The 11,270-nt window shown below is 44.7% G+C and overlaps 1 protein-coding gene across 3 annotated transcripts in view; it reads right to left on the minus strand.

The window, feature by feature from the left end:
• The window catches only part of LOC124154678 (roundabout homolog 2-like), a 541,903-nt gene extending 537,836 nt beyond the window's left edge, over nucleotides 1-4,067 (minus strand). For all 3 annotated transcript variants that reach the window (XM_046528550.1, XM_046528549.1, XM_046528548.1), the window contains exon 1: nucleotides 3,252-4,067. In XM_046528550.1, coding sequence (XP_046384506.1) covers nucleotides 3,252-3,375 — 124 coding nt within the window. In that variant the 5' untranslated portion in view covers nucleotides 3,376-4,067. The remainder of the gene's footprint in view (nucleotides 1-3,251) is intronic.
• Between the last annotated feature and the right edge of the window lie 7,203 nt (nucleotides 4,068-11,270).

Raw genomic sequence — 11,270 nt, forward strand, 5'->3', positions numbered from 1 at the left:
AGGAAGCCATGAATATATGGTGCTTAAGATGAAACATAGGGGTGGGGTGGGGCAAGATACAGAAGAATGGGATAAGGCAGGGAACATGTGTGGATCAGCATACACCAGATAAGGACAAGAAAGAGTGGATAGGGCATACTCCTTAAAACAGAATGTAATTGCGTGAGGAATATAGGCAATGTAAGGGAAAATTAGAGGGAAAAATATCTCGCGGAAGACCTATAGATATGTGTATTCAGTGGCGCCGACTCCATGGGGCTTGATGGGGCCCGAGCTCCCTCAAAAATTCGTTATGGGTGCGAGGAAAAAATGTCAGGCTTGTCGATTTTCCCCGGAGTGTCCAGATATCGAGATTTGAGTTATCAGGGTTCTAATGTTGATCATAAGACTCTTCTAAAAATGCTTAAAAAACTTAAAACTCACTACTTATAAAATTTCCCGGGGCGAGATCCCCGGTTTGCCCCCCTCCCCCAATATTTTTTGTAATTCGGCGTCTCTGAGTGTATTATTGAGAAGGGAGACATGTAGTGAGGAACAAGGAAGAAACGTAGGGCTTCAGTTTGCATCCGAATCTTAGGATAATGATACTATGACAACATAATCAAAGCTGCTGTTTCCAGAAAATGGAGTGAAGAATCGAGCGAACGAATGTCGGAGAAGAAGAAGATCTTGAAGAAGAAGACGAGGTGGATGGTTCGACGAATAATAATCCCATACACATTCGGAGTGCGACCTGCAGCGCACACAGGAACCGTCGTCTCGAGGCCTCACTCACCGCAGCAGCAGGCCAGAGAGAGAGAGAGAGCGAACGTCGGAGGAGAGAGAGGATGGAGCGGCAAGCAAGCAACCCACGCAGTTAGTCGGGAATCCAGCGAAGCAGTGCAACACATGTTTCGTAGCAACAGCAATTCACAGCGAACAAATTGACTTGGCGTTCATCGCAAAGGGATGACCACTTCAAAAGAGAAGGACGAGGCAATGGCGAGAGAGAGACCGATCGAAAGCGGTAATGATATTGTTTACACATTTGCATCAATAAATACCCACTAATGAGCATAATAACAAGAAACTGCACACCATTTTTATGAAAGGCCTAAGCTACAGCAAAGAAACAGGATGATTCCATCCCTTTCGTAGCTAAATAACCGCAAATGCGATGCATCCGTGCTGCAACCAGAAATATTCTCCGTTCGTTGGCACAACAAATTTATTATAAACTTCTAGTTCGGTACAAAGTGTGAGTGCCTTCTATTAACGCAAAAATGAAAGAGATTCAACATGATGAACTCTACTTTTTTTGGATCGAATGAGGGACAGATATTCCAACTCGAGAGATAGAATTTCGTATCGGAGAGTATTGATGTGATTATTATTCGCCCAGGGCGTTCGACCACGATTAGGCTGTGCGAATGACTTTCCCTTCTCACGACGAGTGCAGATATACATACGCCCCCGGATAAAGAAAGAACCCCTTATTTCCACAGGGCTCGCTCGGATATCCGCGAGAGAAACCACCGCATCATATCCTTCTCAATCATCCTGATCCGTTAATTAACATCATATTTGAATAGGATGGATGTCCTACAAGGAGACCTCCTAATCGTGGTTGGCGGAGGTGATGGGACGCCCTTCATGAGCTGCAAAGGGAGCGGCTTCTTCTAACCACCCTGCACCGTTTACACGCATATCCACGGACTATGAACTCAGATATCACTGGGAAATCTGCAGGTGTTGGGTGCGTACAAAAAGGGACAGAAATAGCACAACTAACTTTTGAAAAGAGGTTCCAATAAGAGGTCGAGGAATTAGACCTCAACGATAAAATAATGCGCAGACGATGATGTTAGAAAAATATAGATACTTCGATCAAAAAGATAAAATGATGAAGTTCGCATCCAGGTAGAACAATAGAGACCCATTCATGCTTAAAATGACTTAGTGGCTGATGATTTCACTTTTCCTAACAGATCACGTAGATTTCTTTTGAATTGCCAAAATAATAACGACGAGCCAGCTGATGACATCCGCAACTAATGTTGATTAAATCCCAGGTCAGACTCACAAAAACCCACGCTAGAAAAACTTTACACGTGCATCGTGAGACCAAGTATTACAAATCAAAACTAAGCCACCGACTTCCTCCAAATCCCTATTCCATATCGTAATCCACAATGAAGAGGACGGTACGACAGCACTGCGAGAATAAGGTAGATAGCAAGCGAGAAGGGTGTACGTATTTGGGGAGAACCTCGACTGGGAAAAGGCATGCATGTATGCCAGTTAAATAAGGCACACCTATAACTAAACGACAAATGATATTTAAAAAATGAACTTACTGCCAACAATCACCCAGAAACCTCTCAAATATTCTTCCATCAATACTCCCCCCTCCCCCCCCCCCCCCTCAGTAAACCTCAGTTCAAAGGAACGCAACGACTACTAAGTAATGACTTCTCAGCCAGAAATATCCGACAATCATGAAAAAGCCTTAAATGTGGGTGCAATAATACGATAGGAGAAATGCTGCCATATGACATGAATAGGCTTGCAGTATGGATTACAACTACCTCCTTACCAGCGCGCAAGCCGCCTTAATAGGCGTGTGGGGAGGGAGGAGATACGGACAGGGAGATGTTTACAACAAAAAAGAAATGTGGGAGATATTTGCCTTCTCAGTCCAAGCCAATTGACTCAATTCAATAAAGACTCAAGTCCTTTATTGTTTCGGGGGGATCATCATTCATTGTTATGGAACACTTAATTACCTTATTTATCGTTTCTGTCGAACCTAGAAAAATATAGTGGGGTTCTAAGATGATGTTCTCCTCGCCTGCCAAACCGAAGCTCGCGGGATCGAGCCCCGCCTCGGTAAATAGCATTTATACTAGGTATGTGCGATTGTGAAAATCAATACTTCTCTATTGATTTTAATTCCCGTAGTGAAGGTCGTAAATGTGCTGTTTACGGACACATGAATATAAATAATGTAGGCTGTATTTTTCGGGATTCACCGTGTCGTGGTTGCGTTGGTGACAACAGTTTCTCCTGCATTCCAGCAGGCGTCTTCAGGTCGAAGTGAATATAAATATATATTTAACATAAATAATCCATTTTTAATTGCTCAAGCAATCGAAGCCTAGCACCTATCCTCGCGAGTTTCCATCGGCTTCCAGTCTAATTCGTTCGCTCTTAGCAGTTTTCATGCAGCTCCCCTCACTCATTCGAGTTCACTGATGAGAGCGTGAACTCACCGTATGCGGGATGGGTGTTGGCGAGGAGCAGTAGGAGAAATGTGGGGCCCAAGTGGAGGCGGCGGCAGCAGCAACGCCGTCGGCTGGGACTCGCGACCGGCTGCAGTGTCCGGGGGTAATCCATGGCACTGGCGGAGAATCTATCACTGAAGGGACGCGTAAGCGGGCCCGCGAGGGGCGGGGCAGGCAGCCCCCGTGGGCCTTCGCCTCACCAGGACATCAAACCATCACGCCTAGACGCACCACTCCCAAAGAGGCGGCGGCGGATGGGGTCCCGAAGGGCGAGACGGGCCCCAGAGCGAGGGCCGGGGGGCCCCGGGGAAGGCGGGGGGTCGTCGCTCGGCAACCAGCGCGCATCCAGACACTGTTGCGAAGGCCTTCAGAGTGCTCAACGGGAAAGCAGAGGTGGACGATGAAAACACAACACTGGAATAACTCAAATCCCGAACGAAGAGTGAAGCTCCCGCAGCCAGCTCGCTGCAGGAGAAATATGAAATAAGCAACTGCCCGGACACTTCGAGGGCTCACGCCATGCTGTTTGGGGAAACGACAAGAATTCTAGCAACGCAAGGCACTGGGTTAAGTTGCACTGGATGCGGGGAAAATGCAGGCGGTAGACGAAGGAGCAGGCCCACAAACTCTTAGGGTGAAGAAGTATCCGATTGCATATTTGCAGCGTCCTCACGAAAAGGCGTAACTGACACTCCGGAAGAAACACTACACACAAACACACGCACGCACACAAAGAAGACAACAACACACTTGTTTCTGTAAGTCCGGCGATCGACGGGACTCCGGCACTTCCTCCTCCACGAATCCCCGGGAAGGGAATGGGGGAGGGACGCCGCTCGCCTGCGAGAGTGGCGCTGCCTGGCGGCGGGGAAGGGAGACCGCTGCCGCCATCTATCGGCCGCCCGCCCACAACAATCGGGAGGGGATTGAGAGGGGTGGGATTTCGATTCGGCTCATTCGATTAAGCTCATGCCAACGATTCGATTCTTCGAATCGTCCACCGTGAATGAACGCTCATTCTAAGAACGAAACCCTGCAGAGTGTCTGTCTACGTTTTGCCCACATTTAAATAAATTACTGATTGCACTTTTTTTTGGGAAAAGAGACGTAATTGAAACGTTTAGCGATAAATGCGAAGATGCTTAATCGGTATCCGATACGTTTACAATTAGTTGCCAATTGAGTTGAACAAGACCAGGTATTACTTAAGTTAGTTGGTTGCAAAGAAATGACTTCCATCCGAACGATGTGTTACGTACGATAGGGGTGCGGGTCCGGCGCTTTGCTGGAGCAATCTCAAAAATGGCCACTTTTTTCGTTACAAACGTGATAAACACTCTTCTCAAGCGTTTCTTAAGCAAATATTTGAACGGGGAAAACGCAGAATTGAACATGGAAAATAATGATGCTATTGGAAATATCGAGAAACTTTAATAAGACCAGATAGACAATGAAAGATAGACACACAGGCATCCGAATGCTGAAATTACGGCTCAGAGCGGCTGCATTTGTGATGGGCTGTTGCATTGAACAATGCAGCGTAGCGAACAAATACGTCAGGCGAGTTAGGCTGGTTATGATTTTGCACGATTTTCGCAAGTTTATTGAATTGCTGAATTTATCCACCGCATTCTGAGAGGAGTTTTTCGGAGACGATGTTAAAAATATACTTCCTGTACGGTTCAGCCGTTCTGTCTTGCTATTCGGAGTGACAGTAGTTCCATCATGCACGGCATTTATCGCGGCTCTCTCCAGGACGACTGATTGCACATTTTTCTTATGTCTGCAATCAATATTCTGAAGAATACGGTTATTTGTACAAAACGACATGGAAGATATCCTGCATAAGTGTGTAACACACTCCATGAGTTCTTTATCACTTTTCTGGATTGAATTTGCACTGTATTTATGCACCAAATTCTATATGATACTGGGTTACTTAAGCTTACCGTGCCGTTTTTTATGTATCAGCGTCTTGTTTCTGCATTAGTTTCACCATGTTGCTCCCGCAAAGTGCACATTATGAGAGCCTTCATTTATTCTTCCTATCACTCATTTTTTGTCTATCATCTATCTAGCTTTTAGCTTGCTTAAAATTATCATTGCCGAGCACGGAATACAACACACACGTCTCTCCTGAGTTGCTTCATTTCACAAAACTCAGGATAATAACTACTTTTTACTCTGATGTTTTTGCGTAATAAGAAATATTATTATTATTAATACGCTTAGTTCCGACGCTTCAATTTGAATGACGTTAATAAAGATGAGGGTGCCTTCTATGGAAACAAGATTGACAAGAAACGATCTTGTTTTATTGCATCGTGAATGCGTTGTCTTCTCGTGATCTTCTGAAATCTCCCCATTCCAATATTTTGAACCCCCGCGCGCACTCAACGCGAAAATCCTTTCCTTTCGATTCCATTTGGATTCGAGAGAATGTTGAATCAATCTTGGAAGGATGATATGGAATGAAGACATGATTTCATTCCAGCGAAGGCGTTTCTTCGGCGAATAGTTTATGTGATCATGCTTTGTCCGGGATTCCACCTTGTTGTTCGATGTTTCGCCGCCAATCACGCCAGCATCTTAAGGTCTTAGCATAGGTGAAGTTTTGCATGGGAAACGTATGTCTCAGGAACTCAGTGACGTTTTCTACAGACAAATTAGCTGAAGTCGTATTAGACCTGGAGATGGTGGCTAATTTTCTGGCGGAACTGTTGCCATCAAGCAACGCGGTGGAAGCCCGAAAAGCATGATCGCATCGACATGATTCAATTCCTTGCCTGTGTGATCGTTCATCGTTCGCGCGAATCGTTCACACACGGGACGGGTGGTGGGAGATGCAAGCGCAGTTTCTCTTCGGAATGAAAGCCTCCCTCCGGCTCAGCTTGAACTGCCTAGCGGGGAGGATTGTACACCCTTGGCGCGTGCTGTTGTATATGCGAGGGTTGAACGGGAGGGGGGGGAGGAGGAGGGGAGGCTCCCCCCTCACACAGGAACACATGGTTTGCCTTTCGACCGTTAGAGGGCAGAGCGCGCAAGGGAGGTCTCTTTCTCTCCTTTGCTTTACATCGCTCCCCTCTCTACCCCCCCCTCTCTGCCACCCCTCCTCCTCAATCGGATGGTGGGAGGGGTAGTAAAAAGAAGAGAAGGAGGAGGGAGGGGGGGGGCGGCGATTTTTGCCTCCTCGATACTGCTTCTGCTGGGTGCGTGCGTGCGGTGAATCGTATATTCGTGTGTATACCTGAAAGGGACCTCTCTCCCTCTCTTCTTGCTCTTCTCCCATTGCCATGGAGATCGATTGAAGCCGAAAATAAGAGCCAACGACGAGCACACGGAATCCGCGTCCAAATTATAAAGGGAGAGAGTTTGCTGTTTTCTCCATCGGCCGTGCGGCGAATCTCTCTTCCGTGCCGACAAAGGATTTCGGCGAAGGAAAGGAGAAATAATGAAAATGCGAAAGGGAAGGAAATGGCGGAAGAGGGAGGCCATGAGCCCAGATATCGTAAAAAAAAGAAGCGCGCTCTCCGAAAAGACATCGGGAGACGAAATGCGGCCGCTTTGGCGAAAGAATGGGTTCCAACGTCCAAGGGGAAGGAGGAGTAAGTATTCAAATGCATTGGCAAGTAGAGGGGTAGTGATCTTCTTGTAGCGAAACTAGAATTATTATTAGAAGATAGAACTTAGGATATTAGGGGGATATCGAGTGATGATTGTAAACACTGAAGTGATAAAGCATATTTTTAAAGGTACATGTATTTATGTTGAAGCATACACTTGGAGAATGATCCAATGACGTTAACTATCGAAACCGCGGTAGGTTACATAATAATAAAATTCAGTGGACCATAAAAGCGTTTTTCCATCTTTATGTTGCCTCTTTTGTTATCTAACCCTCAAAGACGAAGAGTAGCGCACCTGTTAAACCCAGTGGCTAAAAATATGTATTCATTATGCACATTTATACCCAAAAGAAAATGTAAAGTTTTTATTTCAGTCTATTCTGACCATAGAAGCCATTAGCAGTTACGCAAAAGATGCCAAGAAAGTTTACTAAATTTCGTGCAGCCCTTTTCTGTGCCGACGAACGGTTTTGGCGCAAAAGAAGAAGAGAAAATGCGAAAGAGAGAAGCTGTGGCGGACGAGATTGACAAAAAAAGGAAGAGCGCTCTGCGAAAGACACAATGTATACATCGGGCGAAGACGGGATAAGAGCGAGACTGGAGGGTTTTAGCGGAAAGCAGTGCGTCAATGTCGGTTCGAGAGGAGAAGGGTTGAATGCGGTCAACGGTCGGAGACAACGTAACACTCTTCATGAGTTGGTGACGTCATTGGAGCTGTGGCGCCCGCCCGAAACGAGGAAACGTCACGCGCTGCCGAAAATCATCTTCAAGGGAGGAAGTCACGAGAACGTCCACAGATTTTTTTTACCCACCCAGTTTTTGACTACAAAATAAAACACTAAGGACAATCACGGGCGCCCCCTGGTTCGTCCGCAACACTTACATTCACGAAAACTTAAAAATAAAAACAATGACACAATGCCTTAACGACATGGCAAAATCATTCCAACATTCAGTCAACAAAACCCAAAACACTACTGACACCGCTATGGAACTACACAGAAAACTTGCACTTCAAATACTCAAGATCCAAAACAGCAATTACACGCCCAAAGCAAAAAAAACAAAAAATTTAGCCACAGAACACAATACCGCCACACACAACATAAAACGCCAAAACGTCGATTACCAGCAACGGCTGAACATCGAGTGAATAACTGTTAGTAGTTACCGAATCAAGCGTAGCGTAGCGTACAAAGATGTAAGCACACATTACGCGTGAATCTGACGATAAAAGATATCTGTACCTTAGAAACGCTTTTCTCTCATCATGTCACCTGATACACGGTTCCACGAAAGATCGCCACCCACTCTCAAGTTGGCGAGAAGTGCACGAGGAGAAGCCGCGAATGGAGGATACAGAGGCGGGCGCTCGGAGGAAAATAAACATATGACGTGCACCCTACGAGCACAAATACTCTCTACTGAATCTCATGAATCTTCTTCTGATCTTTGGAGCAAAAATGTAAATCGCTAGTGACCAATTCGCGCTGTTGTGATCATCGCGAGCGCAAAAGACGCCCGGAAACAAGCCACCATTGAATGCCACTGTCGACGCCCATGCCAGGGCGATAATCATTGGACGATGACACAGAATGATAAAAATGAAGATGTACAGGAAAAGAAGAAGAAGCGCGCTTTCCTGAAAAGGAGAGACACCGGAATAATTGTGCATTCCGATCACGCCGTCCGCCCCATTGTATATGTGTATGTATGTATGTGTATGTGTGCGGAGTGGTCGCCGTCTCGGCGCTTGCAACCTGTTCGTCGGGGGACCATGCATCCGTAAGCAGTTGGTGGGGGGAGGGGGAGATGAAACAATGACATAGCGGCGGTGCGCCTTAAGGCGGGACCACATTCGGCTCGGGCCCGGGTGAGCGGGTCATTTTCGGAGCGTGCGACCAGGTGACCGCGCCTCTGCACCCGACAGCGGAAGCGATCCGCGTCAATATGGAGCCAACAGATTCATATGTCTTCTCGGCTCCCTTGCCTCCCTCTGAACTTCGTGCGAGAGAAAGAGAGAGAGAGAGGGCGATGAGATGAAATTCCGACTGCAAGGTCGCACAGGCGCCGTCGCCGCTGCTGTTGATGAACGTGATACTGGCGGTGGACGGAGAGAGCGGTGCGGTGTCGCCTCTATCGCGTGCCTCGACGCCAGGTTTCCTCTCTATCTCTCGTGACGCCGTTAGGAGGAGAGCATATTCATTGAGATGAAGGGATGAGTCACTCAGAGAGAGAAAGAGAGGCAGTCGGAATGTCCGAACCGCAGAAGAAACTTGAATGGATGACGTTTCCGTTCGTTGGGGCGCACTTATTTTGCCGGGGGTTGAAAAAAATATTCGCAGGGGGGCGAACAGTGCGGAGCGGTCATTTTATAATTCTTAATATTTCCAAGACATGGACATACATACACATTCAAAGTGGTGGAGACTAAAGTATGCAATCAGATGCAAATACGGGATTTAAGGAAACTTACAGGACAGGACACGAAATAAAAATTTATCGATGTTTGATTGAAGAATGATATTTTCAAAAATAACAGAACATTGCACTGAGTTGACATACGGATAAATTTACAAATATTGTCAACGAATAAAAAGTTTTTGTTGTTTCCACCCGTTTCTTGAAACTGTCACCTGCTGACAAGTCCCTAACGACCATAGCGGTGAACTACAGATTACCACCATTTCATGCGTATGAATATTTTTGCGTCAAGAAAGACATTAAAAACTTAATTAAAGAATGGAGAATTAATTGACATGTGTAAACGTGCCCTGCGGGTGCTGTGTAAATTATCTCCATACACGGGTTCAACAAGGCTTGACTTGGGCTTGCTAAAAACACTTTTTCGGGGCTACTTGAAAATTTATGCAAAATATTAAATACAGCAGGAAGTAGGCAAGAAATTGCTTTGGAATGCGGTGTGCCAATTTCTTTAAAATAATATTTCAGAAATAATACAAAAATCAGAAAACCTAAATGCTAGTATATGCGCCCCAAACTCCTACTTCTAATTATCAACTCAAAATCTGCACTTTTAAGTAAAACAGAAAACGTTTCAATAATCTCCTGCCCGTAATAACGTTCTACCAGTTGGAAAGTGGGACATACATAATCTAAAGGACTGCAGAATTTGTATACTTTACAATGGGGTCCTTCCCCACACGCGATATCGCGTTTCATTCAAGAAATTCGATAAGTGCATGGAAAGTAAATGTACGTGAGGATGAATAAAAGTCTTTCAGAACCAGCCATTGTCTCATAATATTTAGTTTAAAATACCTACGCTAAAGTTGCCGCTAACCTGTCAAGAGTTGGTGACGTCATAACCATCATTAGCTTCCTCAGACAGAACCGCTCATTGAAGGAAAAATTTCGCAAAAGACTACAATGAAAAACAATGGATGACGTAAGGTCGAAGCCTACGAAAATCGGTGACCCGCTCGGCAGGAGATTGTGACGTCATCTACTAATCTGCGAAAGGGTTAAGGCAACAATTCAACTAAAGAAGTAGTCTGGAATTTGTTGGTTAAGTTCGGTGATTTGTCGCCACGGAAACCTCAAAGAGTAAGCGACGGATAAATAAACAGAAAAATGTGTTTGTCTCTATATTTCAAAATCTATCAAATTTTAAAAAAACTTTGTGAACGAGCCCCTTAAATTAATAAAGCATGACCTAGATTTGCACGAGTTAAAGTCACCATGGAGATTTGGTTTTCCTAGACAAAATCCCTCCGTGCGCTACTCCGATTTTCTAAATTAATACGTATATGCTCAATGTCCTAGCCCCCATAAACTCCCTTTACTAGACAATTTCATCTGTCACTACTAGAGACATATCGATGGCTAAGTTCTAACAACACATATCTCAAAATTTGGCAGGTTTGAGTTAATACTGTCAATAAAAATTCAATCAAAAAACAACCAATCGTTTGTAAATGCATGCTTCTTTTTCAGTTTTATGTATTTTTGATTTTTAATTGCAATTCAAATTATATACAATTAAAAAATATATCGTTTTTTACTCTCCTGAAAAGTTTCAATTTTTGAGATACGTGTTGTTAGAAGTTAGCCATCGATATGTAACTATAGGGTTCTACTCTTCGTACATACCACATGAATACTGCGGCTTCAAGTTACTCTTCTATGAAGGTGGCGGATTCTGGCGATACATTGTGTAATTTGCTGAACATATTGGATGAAAAAAATTGAACTGTGTTTTTACTCCGAATTTTTATTAACACTCTACTGTGGTTCCGACGCTTAACGTCATCTTCTGGGAACTAAGTTTAATTTTTTCGTCCTAAAATTTGCTCTTTATTACCATATGTCTGTCGACTTCTTTTAGTAACAGTGCATGAGTTATTGAATGAAATAACTT

The sequence above is a fragment of the Ischnura elegans genome, chromosome 2, assembly GCF_921293095.1.
Source record: "Ischnura elegans chromosome 2, ioIscEleg1.1, whole genome shotgun sequence".
In the NCBI taxonomy this organism is placed as follows: domain Eukaryota; kingdom Metazoa; phylum Arthropoda; class Insecta; order Odonata; family Coenagrionidae; genus Ischnura; species Ischnura elegans.